Raw genomic sequence first — 18,557 nt, forward strand, 5'->3', positions numbered from 1 at the left:
TATAATATTTGTACAGTGTTTTTTATTGATATATTTATTTATTTGTTAAAAAAGTATTTTAAAACATTTTTAAATACAGTTATTCAGTCCTTTTTCTTTTTATCTCCCATTTCAACTTATTCAGTGCAGTTTATTTTGTGAGACATAAAGAAACCAGACAAAGATTTTCCATGAAGAAAATTAATAAGCAGAATCTCATCCTCCAAAATCAAATTCAACAGGCCTTTGTCGAGCGCGATATCCTGACGTTTACGGAAAATCCATTTGTTGTCAGCATGTATTGCTCCTTTGAAACAAGATGTCATTTATGCATGGTCATGGAATATGTAGAAGGTAAAGTGTTTGTTCTTTTTTACAGAGGAAAAAGAGGGTTTTCTTACACCAAGAAAGAAAAATAAGCTCTATGGTATTTGCATTAGAAAGGCCCTCCTCTGTACTCTAGCAATACAGATTTAGGATCTAAATCCAACAACAGGGTGGCTTTTTTCCCAGTTGTCATCTACTGGTGAGAGCTTGTACAACACTTGTGCTCCACCTATAATGGGAAATAATTGCTCTTTGAATAAGTTCCTCATAGACTGTTGTTGCGGCGGGATCTAGGACTCGACCAATATGATCCATAACAGTCAACTTTATTAGCAGAGAATCTGGATTATATAGACAGCACTCGGTACAGCACTCGGTTATGATTGGTCACTATTCATAGAGCATCTATTGATAGAACACCTGTTTACCCGCAGCTGGCCTTGGAGCATCTGTTTATCCACAGCCGGCCTCTTGATGGCCTTGAGGCCTGTGCTGCTACAGACCGATCAAGTCCATATTCAGAGTGTCTGGGTTGCTCACAATATGTCCCTGTTCTTCTAGAAATCCCACAAATTCCCCTTTTTGTTTTTGAGCAACCCAGATACCGTTAAATGTCTTCTTAACCATATTTATAGCACAACTTATCAAACATCCAAAAATGCCTAGCATGATCAGAATCATAACCAACATCGCTATTCCCTGTTTGACCAGACCTGACAACCACCCACGGATGCTCAGGTGACTAAGCCAGTCTGTCAACCCCGACTCTACCTTAATAGCGTTCAGATTTTGTTGTATCTCTGCTTGTGGATCAATTTTGAGTGGTCCGACAGATTCATGCAACACATTCCTTCAAAATCTTCACACCTATGTCCTTGTGCTAAAGGTAAAAATCAATTGCTGCATGATTTTGTGAAGTCATGTGTCTAACCAAATCAACATCTAAAAACAAATTACTTAAGGCCTGAGAAGCAGCATTAGTCTTCTTGGTTAACCAACATCCCAATTTCTTCGGGGTAGCTAGAGCCTGAAAGGCTGCAATCCTGGGAGCTAAAAATGATGCAGAGATTATTTCACCACTATTACAAAATCTGATGTTGCCTTTGCAATTTGAGGTAAAAGCATGAATTGCTCTTTTCCCTCAGTACCGTGTATTTCGGTGGCTAATTACCATGATTTGATTTGGTGTTAAAAGCGTTAATCTCCCTAGACTACAGGGACCTTCCTTTATACGGGATGGGATGGACGGCTAAGCATGGTCCCTACAAATGATAAATACTCTATGGGGTAAAGAAAGTGGTTGATTAATCGATTTAGATATGTTCAATGTATTAACGCTCCATATATGTGTTTGATTTCTCCCTGTATAGTTAAAAAACAAACAAAAGTCCTTTGGTATAGAGTCAAATAACTCTATATCTCCTGAGGCTCTAAGTGGGCCAATGGCAGTTGAACAGTCCATAGGTCCCTCATATCAGTGACTGTGCCGTTGTTCGGGGGGACCACACTAGTCAGTGCCGATGGTATGGGCCATGCATCCAAAGGGACACCAAGAAGGCATGTTGAAAAAGGGGTTCCCTGGAGATGCAATGGACAGGTAAATTGAATCTTGTCCTGTTAGATTCACTAGCATGACCCACACATTTGTTTTTGGTTGCGGTGGCACCCATATTGCTTGCATACACCCCATCAAGCTTAAGAGGATCATTATCATTTCCATCTTATATACTGGTCTGTGTTACAGCAAAAACAGCGGATTGAAAAGATCTTACTTACGGTATCGATTCTTTTACAGCGAATGCACAATGGTGTTAAGGTGCGATTCAGATAAATGTGTTGATTACCATTAAAATAAATCAAATACCTTTTGCGAAATATACAATGGGTGATAATATATCCACAACAGTGCTTACAGACTAAACATGTAGACACCTGCAGCCTAGTGAGGCCTGATACACAACTCCTTACAGTCTCAAACCAATCACTTGCCATCAAACAGTGTGTTATCACTCAAAAATGTCTTCTGATGCTTCATCAGGCGCTTCAGGGTCTTTTGTGGTTGCCTGTTGCTTGTCTAGCGCCGGCTTAATGCACTTCGCTGGGAACCATTTAGGTCCTACATCTGTGGAAACACAAGCATACCCGCACCCCCACATTAATAGTTCCCATGGCACTGTCCAGGCTCCTGATTGCAAATCCCATGCCAGCACCTTTGCCTTAGGCCGTATATCAGCATTCTGTAAAGACAGAAAATGAGTTAGGACAGGAGACGATTTTCGAGATGCTGGAAGCGTTAGGTGGTTCCCGCTGAACACGGTTTTGTGCAGACGATCATGTACCCGGACATTAGTTCCTGGGAACTTTCTGTCCCAATCAGGCAGCTATTTGCACGAGGGTTTCTGTTCTACTTCTGTCCAATCTGTAGTCATATTACACGCCAGGTCAACCGATGAGGTTGCTGCTGCTGCTGATGATGATGAGGTTGCGCTGCCCATGCACTGGCTGGCAGTACACAACCGCTGTTTTTTAACTCCTGATCATGTAGTCGGCTCCTTCAGCACATCCACAAGTCCTGTTCACTTCAGCATTTTTCTCTTCTGTTTGTTACAGCAATCTGCTTTTGTCCCATTCCTCTACATCTCCCCCATTTTTATTTAATGAATTTAAAGCAAGCGCTAAATTGACATGCGTAAGCATCATTATTGGCATTATGGTTCAGTAATAGCCCTGCTACAGTGCAATACTAAAAATAAACCTAAGAACACAAATGCTAATAAAAAGACATATAGATGTGAAGTGCATACCATAACCTGTATTCATAGTAATCACCTAGGCTAAAATCAATGTATCTAGAACTTATGACTCATTAACAATATAGGCTAAAATTAATGTACATAAAAGCATAAATCTGCAGACACCACCACATCTATTCCCTGCTGCATCAAATGCTTCCAAAGTCCTGATAAATCAGAGTCCAAATACACCAGTCTGAAGTCAAAAACCAGAAATAATCAATACCTGCAGAACTTACCAAACCAGAAGACACAAAAGCAGTTACTTCGTCCAGACAAATCTGTTAGATCACAGAAACCAAATAAATCCATCAGATCACAGAAATACAAACACTATGACAACAAACACATAAAACCACACAATCATAGTCATGACCACACACGCACAGGTACACCAAGTTTTCAACATAAATCCAAATATTGCAAAGACTTATGAACAGACAAGGACTTACAGTAACATTCAACACTTAACAGACAAATTCCCAAGCCTCGGTTTCAGGAAGAGTACTCTCTTTTCAGTTCTGTTTTAGGAAGGGCACTTTCCCTTCTCCCCAGGGATGTAGCCCAATGCTGTGAAGCTTTCACTATGACTAACAGGCAGGCAACAAGAAACAATACTGGAAGAATGCCTTTGTCTTATTAATGGTCCGTGCTCAGAACTTTTTGGTCCAGGGATCAGAGGTTCTCCCCGAGAATCCCTCGGTGCCGGCTGGAGGCCCTGCGATCCCTCGGACCATTGATGTTCAAGAGTAGGGTCCTACCTGGTTACCAAAATATATTACTAGAAAGCAGCAAAATAATTCACTCTCTAAAACTTAATGTTGGAGTTCTAGAAAGCAGGCATTCTTTACTGCAGTACTGAATGCACAGGGGATAGTTCTACTAAAATGTGTGTATCGAAAAGACACTCCTACTAGATATTTATGCCATGTTAACATACATAATCATTACATTTCTGAGAAGTGGTTAATGTTTTCGTGGCCGTATGGTACTAAAAGATCCATTCCAGAGTCTTCAACTCCTGCGCATTAACACACCACCGACCTAAAAGAGCAAAAGGCTGGGAGAAAAAACAACCCATATGCCGAGTTTCAGCATCCATGCAGGGACAGGAATGACTCTCACACATTGATACAATGAACAGCCAATTCGATTTATTGGTCTGCTTGCGTGGTTATATACATTTTTCATATCTACACACGCGATCGCGCTTATTCGGATAGGCTACAGACATAAATCACGCGCTGTTCACGCACCCCATATTCCCTTATGATTGGTAACTATGCACTAACGCCAAGAGCAACAGACTGCCTCCACGTCCTTGAACACATCTTGTTTTTGCTAACCCACATCATGTACACTCTCAGAACTTACTCAATTGCTATTCTTAACTGTCCTTTCCAGCGGCCTGTTCAGTTATGCTGTTTTACTTAAACGGCCTAGTCGTGCTAATTCTCAAGCTACATCAACCCCAACATCTCCCCCTTTTTCTTTTCAAAAAAAGCTAAGCTATCTTATCATTGCCTTAAAAACATTTGCTCAATTGGTGTTAGTTGCATCACAAAAATTTTCTTCACAGTTACCTCTAGTGCCTTTTGTGTTATGCGTATTATACACGGGACCAATATAATCACTGCTTCCTCTACATCTCCCCCTTTTTTATTTAATGAATTTAAAGCAAGTGCTACATTGGCACACCTAAGCATCACTATTGGCATTGTGGTCCAGTAACAGCCTCGCTACAGTGCAATACTAAAAACAAACAGAAGAACAAAAATGCTAATAAAAAAGATATATAGATGTGAAGTGCATACTATAACCTGTATTCATATTAATCACCTAGGCTAAAATCAATGTATCTAAGGGTATAACTCATTAACTATATACAATACCTGCAGAACTCACCAAACCAAAGACGCAAAGGCAGTTACTTAGTCCAGACAAATCCGTTAGATCACAGAAACCAAATAAATCCATCAGATCACAGAAATACAAACACTATGACAACAAACACATAAAACCACACATTATAGTCGTGACCGCACACTCACAAGCACACCAAGTTTTCAACATAAATCCAAATATTGCAAAGACTTATGATTTTTTTTTTTTTCAATGCAAAGACTTATGAACAGACAAGGACTTACAATAACATTCAACACTTAACAGACAAATTCCCAAGCCTCAGTTTCAGGAAGAGTACTCTCTTTTCAATTCTGTTTTAGGAAGGGCACTTTCACTTCTCCCCAGGGATGTAGCCCAATGCCGTGAAGCTTTCACTATAACTAGCAGGCAACTAACAGGCAGGCAACAAGAAACAATACTGGAAGAATGCCTTTGTCTTATTAATGGTTCGTGCTCAGAACTTTTTGGTCCAGGGATCAGAGGTTCTCCCAAAGAATCCCTTGGTGCCGGCTGGAGGTCCTGCAATCCCTCGGACCATTGATGTTCAAGAGCAGGGTCCTACCTGGTTACCAAAATATATTACTAGAAAGCAGCAAAATAATTCACTCTCCAAAACTTAACTCCGGAGCTCCAGAAAGCAGGCATTCTCGAGAACTCATTAGTATACATTAATATCATAATCAGCTAGAACAGTTTGCAGTGATAAGGATACAAGGAATTCTGCTGCAGTAATTGAATTATACACACTTTTTCCAACCAAGTCCTTGAATATCAGGAAGATGGTTCTTGCCGCGCTGCTTCTGGGCTGGCTGAGACGGGCCGGCGCGCTGGGATTGGGGGGGGGGGGGGGGGGGGGCCGGGGGGGGGGGGTCCAGGCCGCGCCACGCTGCCGGTTGCCCGGGGGGGGGGGCCGTGTGTCCCACCAGCTGTAAGGTTCGCTGACCCATCTGGTGTGGTGGTTGCTGGCGCTGCGGGCTGTGCTGTGTCGGAGGGACTGCACGGTTTTATGCTGGAATTCACCCTGCTTTGATCTCAGGTCGGGTACGCCAATTGCTGTAGAGGGACCCTGTTGTACACTTTCGGGGTGCTGGATTTTGCACCCCACTTCCCATTTCTCTGGATTTAAACGATCGTCAGGTTCTGGCAGATTTACCTCGCGCATTTCTCGTGTTGGGGTAGGAATTTCATCGTTTGTAGGGTTAAATTTCAAAAGACTGCAGCTCTGTCCTTGCTTTGGAGATAACGGTGGAGGAGTAGCAGCCGCTTCTAAGATAGTTTCTACGAGTTTTAGAGCATTTAAAGCTGTATGCACTGATTTCCAAGTAATGATTTCCTCAGGGATTTTAAACTGCAAGACTTTGTTCTTTCAAAATTCTCTGTAAAATCTTTCAATTGAGCTTTCATTCCTTTCAGCTGATCATGCTTTTGACAGCTCGAAAAACAGGGGCTAATAATCGCTCCTCTTTGTTGCCGACCTGCACAAAGACCCCGATTCTCTGCCACACAACCAAGTCAAACAACCGATCTGTCGTTGTTATCAGCTTTCGTCGGCGGTATCACAATAATAGACCCGATATCTCTCCTTCAGTTAACTTCACCTTGGCTCAATCCACCAATTCCGGCAGGCTTTTCTGCGCCGCCTTTTCCAACACTGATACAGTGGAACCCATACTGCCAATATTCACGCCCCCCCGGCATGCCGCGGATCCGCTCCTGCCTCTCTCGGGCAGCCCGGCTTACCTCGCCGGTCGGCAGTCCCCTGCCTTCTTTGGCTGCGGTATCACGTCGGGGTCACCACAATGCCGAGTTTCAGCATCCATGCAGGGACAGGAATGACTCTCACACATTGATACAATGAACAGCCAATTCGATTTATTGGTCTGCTTGTGTAGTTATATACATTTTTCATATCTGCACACGCGATCACGCTTATTCAGATAGGCTACAGACATAAATCACGCGCTGTTCACGCACCCCATATTCCCTTATGATTGGTAACTATGCACTAACGCCAAGAGCAACAGACTGCCTCCACGTCCTTGAACACATCTTGTTTTTGCTAACCCACATCATGTACACTCTCAGAACTTACTCAATTGCTATTCTTAACTGTCCTTTCCAGCGGCCTGTTCAGTTATGCTGTTTTACTTAAACGGCCTAGTCGTGCTAATTCTCAAGCTACATCAACCCCAACACCCATAAATTATATACAAGTTTGTTGGTAAATTAACATTAATTCTGGAGGTAAAGGCAATTGCAATTTTATCCGAAACTTTTTGTAAGACAGTTTTTGCTTTTGGCATCAATCTTCGGGAAAATAACAAATCTGAGTCCTTTTTAACAAAGTAAATAGAGGGGACAACTCTTTACTCGTGATGTAAATATTTTCACCTTTCAACAGAGTGAACAACATCATCTATAAAGGCCATCTGAATCATGGAAAGACAACAAAGTCCAGCCACTTAAGATGGTTCTCGCCGTGCAGCTTCTGGGTTGGGCCGGGCCAGGCCGGTGCGCTGGGATTGGGGGCGGAGGGGGGGGGGCCGGTCTGCACCGCCGGTTGCCCGGGGGGGCCGTGTGCCCCGCCAGGTGTAAGGTTCGCTGACCCGTTTGATGTGGTGGTTGCTGGCGCTGCGGGCTGTGCTGTTTCTGAGGGACTGGGCGATTTTATGCTGGAATTCACCCTGCTTTGTTCTCAGGTCGGGTACGCCAATTGCTGTAGAGGGACCCTGTTGTACACTTTCGGGGTGCCGGATTTTGCACCCCACTTCCCATTTCTCTGGATTTAAAGGATCGTCAGGTTCTGGCAGATTTACCTCGCGCATTTCTCGTGTTGGGTTAGGAATTTCACCGTATGTGGGGTTAAATTTCAAAAGACTGCTGCTCTGTCCTTGCTTTTGAGGGAATGGTGGAGAAGTAGCAGCCGCTTCTAAGATAGTTTCTACGAGTTTTAGAGCATTTAAAGCGGTATGCACTGATTTCCAAGTAATGATTTCCTCAGGGATTTTAAGCTGCAAGACTTTGTTCTTACAAAACTTTCTGTAAAATCTTTTAATGGAGCTTTGGTTCCTTTGTAGCTAATCATGCTTTTGACAGTTCGAAAATCAGGGGCTAAATATCGCTCCTCTTTGTTGCCGACCTGCATGCACAGAGTCCCCAGTTCTCTGCCACACATCCAAGTCGAACAACTGATCTGTTTCCTGATTTTCTGCATTCGCTGGTATTGTGGTTATCCCGCTTATAGTTCACACACCACTTTCTTCCCCCCTGGCTAACTGGTCCTTTGACTCCACATTCTTTTCTGTTTTGCGACCAACGGTCGCACCGCCACCCCAACTGCAGCTGCCATCACTGTAGCTATCCCTCTCCAACGTACCCCCGACCCTCCCCCAGTTCCCGACCCCCCATCCCACGGCACGGCGCAAGGTGGGGCTGGAAGAGAAAATGGGTTATATGGGTTAGGGACTGGTGGCTCCGGCAGCGAAATGTCCGTAACCTTCTCGGGAGACTGGTCCAGGTGCACCTGCAGTTTCTCTAACTTAGTTATCAGCTCTCTCAGTTGGTCCTCTCGCACTTCCCGGGCAGCAGCCTTCTCGTCTGTGCAACGATTCACTGGAGTCCCGGGAGACAGTGGCGTAGGTGGAGGAAGTGGAGGATACCGCGGTACAGGATTTGGGGACATGGGACGATCGGAAGGGGCAGAGGCACCTCAGCGCACCCCTCTCCGCGGCGCCGTGGTGGTGGCAGCGATTCTGGCGGTGGGGGTGGAAACTCCTGTGCCAGCGGGTCGCCCCGCGCGTGCTCCTTCTCCTAGACCACAGGTTCCCCTGCTTTCACGGACCGCCGACTCTGACCCCCTCCTGCTTCCACAGGCAGCGCAGAGATACTAGGACCCTGGAACAGCAGACTAGCCGCCAAGCAGGACCCTCCCTCGGGTGTTAACGCAGCGAAAACAGAGGCAGCGGCTCTCCTCTCAGCTCTCATAGCTTTTAAAGTCTCATAGTTCAACCTCCACAAAGTGGAGAATTTGCTCGCTTCCTTGGATCCCATACTAATTTCTTCCCACAGTTTCGCTCCTATATCAGCCCATGTCTGAACTTCAAAGGCAGTGTTAACACAGGGGATTAAGTCATTTCTCCATGCCCAAAGCAGCAGAGACTTCAAGGTAGCCGAGTCATATTGTAACCCTCTCACGGAGAGGATAGGTTGGAGGAGCTTAACCACTGCTGACTCTTCCTTTGTCAGTGTGGACCCCATCTCCTCCCCGGCCACCTGCTTGATCAGGGCAGGATTTCCAGCATTTCTTTTCCCGATTTGTGCGCTAGTGACTCCCAAGTGCCGGGGCAGCACTCACCTTCGGCCGGTGTCCACTCCCTCAGACTTCGGTCTTCCTGGAAAAATCACCTGTCGATGCTAATGCTGATCTGAGGGTCCCTGTTCGGGCGCCACTTGTTGCGGCGGGATCAAAGACTCGACCAATATGATCCATAACAGTCAACTTTATTAGCAGAGAATCTGGATTATATAGACAGCACTCGGTACAGCACTCGGTTATGATTGGTCACTATTCATAGAGCATCTATTGATAGAACACCTGTTTACCCGCAGCCGGCCTTGGGGCATCTGTTTATCCACAGCCGGCCTCTCGATGGCCTTGAGGCCTGTGCTGCTACAGACAGATCAAGTCCATATTCAGAGTGTCTGGGTTGCTCACAATATGTCCCTGTTCTTCTAGAAATCCCACAGACTGCAATTTAAGTGTCCTAGCATTCAAAGTTCATGTGGAAATGCTGTTTGCTTTTCTGGAGTTCAAATTTTCATTAGCATATGTTGGGGTATTTGTAATAGTTATTTTTATAAAGAAAGAGGGAAGAGGAAACAATTTGAAATGGTGCTAATGCTGAAGGAAGACAGTGGACAGAGACAGTGCAAGATGAGATACCCAGACTACGGTTGTGTGTGGGGAGGTGTTTGCTTTTTTTAGATTTTTTTTTAAAGTAGCAACACAGGCTTTATTAGTTTCCAGCTGAACCCTTGTACTGCTCACTCCCAGCCTTCACACTGTTTTTCCAGTACAGTAGTTGGTGTGATGTTCAATTGAATCATCTGACTGGAAAATAAACATTTATGACTATGATTTGTGTCTACTTCTGCAACTTGTATGGATTATACTGATACATCTCAGAATTTATAGTGTCATCTGGAACATTTGTCCTGTTTTCACAGGTGGAGACTGTGCTACTTTGATTAAGAATTTGGGTCCCTTAACTGTAGACATGGCAAGGATGTACTTTGCAGAAACTGTTCTGGCCTTGGAATACCTTCATAATTATGGAATTGTACACAGGGATTTGAAACCAGACAAGTATTTATATAGAATATAACCACAAGAGGACTTTGAAATTGTTAGATAAAATATGAAAGGTGTAAATTTGCTGTGTATGAAATGTTTTTGTTATCATGAATATTATGTAGATTCACAATTTCTGCACAACATGTGAATTTTCATTACCTGCAGTTACAGAGAACCTGCTTTTTCCAAAAGTGCTCTTTAAAATCCTTTAAGATGAGAGAGGCTATCAAAGCAGCTAAAGAAAAATGTACTTACTCTTCTGGCTGAAATGGAGGGAAATGCATTTTGGTCATTAAGGAAAAGATCTTTCAAAGTATGCTTAAAATACTGTTTAATACAAAGTATCACCACCTTGCAGATATTTGCATATACAAAGATAAGTTTGACCAGACAGGTAATATTTCGTTTCATTTTTTTTCAATATTTAGAAATACGGTATATCTCCTATACATGTAAATAACATTACAGCAAGTAGCTGTAGTGAAAAGTATGACTGTTGTATCTCTGTTAATCTTTTCACTGTTTCATATTAAAAAAAAAAGGAATTGGAGTCACATCTGTTGAGTGACAATACCTTCATAGCATGATAACCTCAGGCCAGTGTAGTATTAGTTACCAGCTAACTTAATACCTGAGTTTTTTTCCAAATGAATGACCCAGTTTGTTACAGACAGAAAATGCCTACCTCACTTCAAAAGCTAAATTTATTCTATTCTAGATCTTTCAGAATGATGACTCTTTCTTTTTGTTTGAAGCATCTAACATTCAACTCTCAACACTTGTATGGTTCTATAAGATGATGTGCAATTGCATATTAAAAGTTTGTTTACATCTGGTAGTAATAGTAACAAATGTAAGACTGTCAGATTTTTTAACCTGTTTATTTTGTACCTGGTTAAATTACTTTTTAATCTGCCTTTATATTTTTGCCCTCCTGAGGAAACATTTTCCTCCAAGAATAACAATAATAATAAGCACATCATGTTGAATTATATCACAGTAACTTCAGATCATTTTAATTTTTAGTTTATTGGTAACATCCATGGGCCATATAAAGCTTACAGACGTTGGCCTGTCAAAGGTGGGCCTAATGAGTTTGACTACCAATCTGTATGAGGGTCACATTGAGAAGGATGCCAGAGAATTCCTTGACAAACAAGTAAAACACAGCTTTTTTCATTTCTACGTCAAGTGTTCAAATGAAGTGATGTTTTGCCAGCAGAATGTACTGTAATAATATATAAACTGTTGTTATTTCTGCATTGGTGTTCCAATTGTGTATGTCAGTTACTTTTACTGATTCCCTGCAGATTATTTTAGATTTTTTTTTTCTATATTAGGATCTATTAGTAAGATGAACAACCTAATTGTGTGCAAGTGGATCTCTGAGAGACACAAATGGAAAACTGTTTTTATAAGAAATTCAGAAGTCTCAGCAGAGTACTTGTGGAGCTCATGATGCATTGTACAACCAAGGGTGCTAAAATCCTTGCTATAGCCTATTTCCCTTTAAGCATGCCTCATTACTATTGCTCACAATCTGTTCACTGTAAAAGTTACTTAAGATAAAACTGTCACAGCTTTCATGTAAAGATAAGGATATGTTTAAGTTAAATAAAATATTTGCTGTGATGGACTCCCATGTATGAAAAGCAAACTGTCCTTTGCATGACAGACATGCAAATGTGATTATGATGCCTGTAAATGTTAGGTAGGTCATTCTAAAAGCATTAGATGTTATGCAAACTCAGCAGACTAAAACCTATGGAATTCCATTTTTCCATGTTTCCATATTATTTTACATTTCAAGAATTATAAATTGTATTGTATATCTAGTAACACTAGACTTATTTTACCATCATGCTTATTTTCTTTCTTTGAGGTCTGTGGTACACCTGAATACATAGCTCCTGAAGTGATACTGAGACAGGGTTATGGAAAACCAGTGGACTGGTGGGCTATGGTGTCGGGGCGAAGTTCTACCCCAAGGGTTGCTGTCCTGGAGAGACGGCGGAAGAATGCAGCCGACTCAATGTGAGTGATAAGCAAGCTTCGTTTATTACAGTTTGGTTACACAATTTATAGAGTGATTAATTAGCTACTACATATTGCAAAGTTAGAGCTCATTATTGGCTAGCCAGCTAAATGTCAACTCCGCCCATACTCCCTCATTCTTCTCCAGCTGCAACCTGTTTTTCACATTCTTGCTAACCGCAGAGTTGATTTGTTAAATTCCTTGTTCTGTCAAGGACACCGTGTGCTAAGCTTAAAATGGATTTTCTACAACAAGCAATTCGGTCGAGCCTTGCCATCCCCCCACACTTCCCCCTTTTTCTTTTTAAATTGCGATAGGGCTCCTAATAGATGAGAATTTGTTAAAAATACACAAAGGTCAATAGGGAGGTCGGGGTCACGACGGTGGACGAAACGTGAGGCAATCTGGTCAGCAATTTGAGAGAGGATACGCTGCTGTTCCGACGTAAGTTGCACCGGTGTGGTTGGGTCTGTCCCACGTAGTAACGGTCGAAGGCTGTCCAACTGTGCGTTGGATATTCCGACGACAGGACGGATCCATTGGATGTCTCCCATCAGCCTCTGGGCATCATGTAGCGTGTTGATTGACGTGTTGAGTTGTAGTTTTTGTGGTTGAATCTGAGAGTCAGCAATCTTCCAGCCTAGATATAGCCATGGCGCTTTCGTTTGAATTTTTTCAACAGCTATTATTAAGCCATTCTCTCTCAGTGTCGTATGTAATAGCTGAACTTGTTCGGCGCTGAACTCCGACTCCTGCGCGAGCAGGATATCATCCATATAATGATAAATTAACGTGTGTGGCCATAATTTCCTTAAGGGTTGTAGTGCATTGTCCACATACAACTGGCACAGCGTGGGACTATTCTTCATCCCTTGTGGTAATACTGTCCATTCAAAACGCTGTGCTGGCGCCTCTTTGTTAACAGAGGGCAAAGTAAACGCGAAGCGTTGCATATCTTGCTCGTGTAATGCAATAGTAAAAAAGCAATCTTTTAAGTCCACTATCAACAGTCTCCAATGCTCTGGTAACATAGCGGGGTTAGGTAGTCCTGGCTGCAGCGCTCCCATCGATTGCATTTGAGTGTTAACTGCCCTTAAGTCATGTACTAGCCTAAATTTTCCAGATTTTTTCTTGATCACAAAAATTGGGGTATTCCAAGGGCTTGTCGATAACCGCAGATGTTTTTGGTCTAGTTGTTCTTGCACTATTTGATGAGCGGCGGCGAGGCTTTCCTGCTTTAACGGCCACTGCTCGACCCACACTGGTTCGTTCGTTATCCACTGCAATGGGATCGGGAAAGCCCAGGTTGCAGTGACCGTTACTGAAAAACCTTCTCGGTGGTTAGCACCACCCCCAATTGGTCAAGAACATCTCTTCCAATTAGACCATTCACTCCAGTCGGGAGGGGCATGACAGTGACTGGCACGGTCGCATGTCTGTTGTCTATGATTATCAAAATACGGTCCACGCTCCGTTGTACCGGAGTGTATCCTCCCACTCCTTCAACTCCTCGCTCCATTGGTTTCGTAGGCCATGTTTTAGGCCAGACCCCTTCTTCTACAATAGTTAAGTCAGCACCTGTATCCAACAGCAGCGAGAGGTGGATCTGTTGACCCCGGGCCTCTAGCGTAGCCATCGTAGTCGGTCGATGGTTCATAGACATGGTCAGAAATACTCCTGCTCCCGTTGAGCCAAATCCTCGGTCCTCCCGGGGGGTGGTGATTTCCGGGGAAATACCCGCAGTCAGGTGCGGCAGCGGTACCAATTGGGCAATTTTGCTGCCTGTTGGAATATGTATTGGCGGAAACGATGTCTGGACAATGATGCTAATAGTCCCGGTAAAATCGGCGTCAATGAGTCTTGGGATGACCGTCAAACCTTTTAGGCTTGTTGACGAGCGGCCGAGTAATAACGTTTCACATGCTTGTTTATTAATAATCACTGGTCCCTTTACATTGCTTGGTACTCGTTGGGGTCTTTGATCCTATAAGGTGACAGCTACTGCCGTTGCCACATCCATTCCGAGGCTGCCGGCTGTAGCTGGTTGTAACTGGCTGCTGATGTCGCTGTGGGCGTTTGTAAGTTGGCAGTCACTTGCTGCACTGCTGGAGCTGCTACTTGTGTCGGGGCGCGGCGACTCGACGCGCTCATCCGACCGTTTCCCGACTTGAGGCATATCTCGGTATTGTGATTATTCGTACGACAGTTCTCACACCACACCCTCGTGGCTTGACAATTTCGCCTCATATGTCCTTCTCGCCCACATCGGTAACATTTAAAGCTTCGTGGCGGCTTCGGTCGTGCCTCCGCAGCATTAACTCGAAGGGGTTGCAGAGCGGCGAACACTTGCTGTTGGAATTGCTGTTGGGCTGTGAAGGCCTGTTGTTGGGCTTGAAGGATATCGCTTCCTAACTGTTTCATAGCCTCGACCAACATAGCTTGTGGTCCTACCGGTACCCTACTCATTCTATCCAACATCAGTTCTACTGTGACATCAGCGGGTAAAGAACTTATGATGTTTCTGGTTTGAGTATTCGAATTCTGAATAACACACTGCCTTAGCAAAGCTGCCCTCATCCACTCCGGTACATCTGACTGTTCTATGGCACTAGTGAGGCGATCAATAAAGCGAGCAAAAGTTTCCTCCCTTCCTTGCTTAATGCCCATATAGGACGGCGAGGGCTGTGCGGTTTTAACGTGTTCAAGAGCAGCTCTAGCCGTACGCATAGCCTCCAAGCATCGCTGCGGCCCCATCTGCAGTTGTGCCCTGATTGTGACAAAAGGACCTGCCCCCATCAGTTGTTCTACTGTTACGCCTCGCAGCGGATCGCCCTGCTCCTGCGGCGTTTGAGCGGACGCTTCACAATATCGCTGCCAATGGGCCTGCCACAACAATAACTGCGACTGAGTCATAATCATTCGCATAATAACCTTAATATCCTCAGGACAAAGCACAGCACCCCCCCATATATAATTCAACATCTGCTTAGATGGCTCGCCGTGCAAACCTGATTCATTCACCGTGTTCCGTAACTGTGACAACAATTTCCAGCCTAACGGAGCATGATTACCATGATAATCCCCATGCGCATCTTCTTCAAACGCTACCGGAAAGGCCAAGGGGAGAAATTCCCCTGCCTCAGACGCTTCGTCTGCCACCTTCCTCCAATTAATACCCATCGGTCTCCTACAGGTCCCACTATCCTTTCCCGTTTCTTTATTCCCTTGCTCCCCCTTTCCTTGCTCCATCCCTTGCTGCTCCACCTTCCGCCCTATCCCTAACTCCTTTTCTTCCTCAGCCTCTTGATTGTTACTAGACCCTTCCATCGTCACCTTCACTTTTTCCCAGCACGGAGGCTCCGGGACCTTACTTGTACTAAATAATAAGGCATTGTCTCCAGGGGGTGCCGTGGTTCCACTAGAAAACAAGGAACATCCCGCCTCCGGCGGGGGGGCTGACGGCTCTACCTTTTCCAACTTCTGAGTAACAACGGCCGCAAGGTTTTTCTCAACTTTATACCTCTTAATGCAATTGATAACCTCCCGCCACGGCTTCATTAACTTTTTACCTATCTTGTCATCATCAATCACCATATCCCATAACACGTCTCCAAAATCCCTCCACTCCTTCTCCTCAAATAACGAATCTGGAGTCTTAAAAAACCCCTTGAGCTTACCGGTTGCCACTAGTCCCGCTAGCTGTTTAATACAACCAAGCTCTACTCCCCGCTTTTCTAAAAAGCGCTGTAATAACTCTAGGGCTACTTCCTTATCCATACCTTTAACAATAAGCCTTTATCCTTTAACAACAATTAAAAACATATACCTGCCGAAGCGATATCCTTGCAGCCCTTAACCTGTAGCCCTTGCGGTGGCGAGCGTACGCAAAATCACGTAGTCAGGCTCCTAAGTCGACACACCACAGCGCAGTGTTCGGTCGCTTCTGCCCCCTGGTCGCTGCTCCCAGTGCCCCGCTCCTTGCCGCTGCTCCAGGTCCCTGTTCGGGCGCCAAATGTCGGGGCGAAGTTCTACCCCGAGGGTTGCTGTCCTGGAGAGACGGCGGAAGAATGCAGCCGACTCAATGTGAGTGATAAGCAAGCTTCGTTTATTACAGTTTGGTTACACAATTTATAGAGTGATTAATTAGCTACTACATATTGCAAAGTTAGAGCTCATTATTGGCTAGCCAGCTAAATGTCAACTCCGCCCATACTCCCTCATTCTTCTCCAGCTGCAACCTGTTTTTCACATTCTTGCTAACCGCAGAGTTGATTTGTTAAATTCCTTGTTCTGTCAAGGACACCGTGTGCTAAGCTTAAAATGGATTTTCTACAACAAGCAATTCGGTCGAGCCTTGCCATCCCCCCACACTATGGGAATTATACTTTATGAATATCTTGTTGGGTGCGTGCCATTCTTCGGAGATACACCAGGAGAGCTGTTTGGCCAAGTAATCAGTGGTGAGGATCATCACAAAAACCCAGATTTCTTAGCTTACTGTGAAACATTTCAATTTGTGTTAATTGTAAAGATATTCATAACTTTACTGATACACTAGGTTTTCAAGCTAGTTTTGCTCAAAAAACCCCACACCATTATTGTAATATTGTAATATACAATTTTCTGTCAAAGCAATAAGAATAAATTTTGATTAAAAGCTGAACTTACTGTCCACTACTTCTGTGGACAATCTGTTCCAGTGTTTCAGCACCCTTATTGTAAAAAATTTCTTCCCTATATATATAGTTTAAATCTACCCTCTCTTAGTTTAAAGCCATTACTCCTTGTCCGATCACAACAAGCCCTGCTGACAATTTTTTCCCCATCTTCCTATAGGTGCCCCCTTCAGGTACTGAAAGGCTGCTATAAGGTCTCCCCACAGCCTTCTCTTCTCCAGGCTGAACAGCCCCAGCGCTCTCAGCCTGTCCTCATAGGAGAGGTGCTCCAGCCCTCGGATCATCTTTGTGGCCCTCCTCTAGGCCCCGCTCCAACAGCTCCATGTCCGTCTTGTGCTAGGGGCTCCAGAGCTGGATGCGGGACTCCCAGTGGGGTCTCACCAGAGCAGAGTAGAGGGGCAAAATCTCCTCCCTTGACCTGCTGGCCATGCTTCTCTTGATGCAGCCCGGGATACAGTTGGCCTTCTGGGCTGTGAGCGTACATTGCCGGCTCATGTTGAGCTTTTCATCCACCAGTACCCCCAAGTCCTTCTTGGCAGGGCTGCTCTCAATCCCTTCATCCCCCAGCCTGCACTGATACTGGGGATTGCCCTGACCCAGGTGCAGGACCTCATGAGGTTCACACAGGCCCACTTCTCCAGCTTGTTCAGGTCCCTCTGGATGGCATCCCTTCCCTCCAGTGTGTCAACCACACCACTCAGCTTGGTGTCATCTGCAAAATTGCTGAGGGTGCACTTGATCCCACTGTTTATGTCATTGATGAAGATTTTAAACAGTATTGGTCCCAGTACGGACCCCTGACGGACACCACTTGTCACTGATCTCCATCTGGACATCGAGCTGTTGACCACTACCATCTGGATGCAACCCTCCAGCCAATTCCTCATCCACTAAACAAACCACCCATCAAATCCATATCTCCCCAATTTAGAGAGAAGGCTGTTGTAGGGGACCATGTCAAAGGCCTTATGGAAGTTTAGATAGACAACGACAATAGTCCACTCCATAACAGAAGGCCACTAGGTTGGTGAGGCAGGACTTGCCCTTGGTGAAGCCGTGCTGGCTGTCTCGAATCACCTCCCTGGCCTCCATGTGCCTTAGCATATGTCACCGTTTAGAGCAGGGTGTCAATAAACTGAGTGACAGACGCTCTCTATTAACCCCCACCCTCCCACCAGAGGAAGGGAAAAAGGAGGAAAAGGGAGAGAGACTTACAAATTGAATATAAAACAGCTTTAATAATAACACTAATAATACTAATAATATTAACAATGAGATAAATAAAAGAAAACATACAAAACCAATACTGAGTTTCTCGGAGTTGGGTGCCGGGGCGCTGGCATCCCACCAGAAGCTACCAGGCAGGCAGCAGGAGGTCTCAGACTGGCCTCAGCAGTAGATGGGAACAGGACTCAGGAATGCATGGATCAGAATCTGGATCAGGATCACTGGCAGAACAAGGAGCAGGGTCCTGTTCAGAAGCCGGCCAT

The 18,557-nt window shown here is 44.5% G+C and overlaps 1 protein-coding gene across 1 annotated transcript in view; it reads left to right on the plus strand.

Annotated features, from left to right (window-relative positions):
- The window catches only part of LOC142365520 (microtubule-associated serine/threonine-protein kinase 4-like), a 59,529-nt gene that overhangs the window by 21,760 nt on the left and 19,212 nt on the right, over nt 1-18,557 (plus strand). Inside the window, exons 5-10 of the mRNA XM_075446334.1 lie at nt 125-333; nt 10,230-10,368; nt 11,383-11,515; nt 12,239-12,314; nt 16,762-16,851; nt 17,228-17,240. Of these exons, the coding sequence (XP_075302449.1) occupies nt 125-333; nt 10,230-10,368; nt 11,383-11,515; nt 12,239-12,314; nt 16,762-16,851; nt 17,228-17,240 (660 nt within the window). The remainder of the gene's footprint in view (nt 1-124; nt 334-10,229; nt 10,369-11,382; nt 11,516-12,238; nt 12,315-16,761; nt 16,852-17,227; nt 17,241-18,557) is intronic.

The sequence above is a fragment of the Opisthocomus hoazin genome, chromosome W (assembly GCF_030867145.1).
Source record: "Opisthocomus hoazin isolate bOpiHoa1 chromosome W, bOpiHoa1.hap1, whole genome shotgun sequence".
In the NCBI taxonomy this organism is placed as follows: domain Eukaryota; kingdom Metazoa; phylum Chordata; class Aves; order Opisthocomiformes; family Opisthocomidae; genus Opisthocomus; species Opisthocomus hoazin.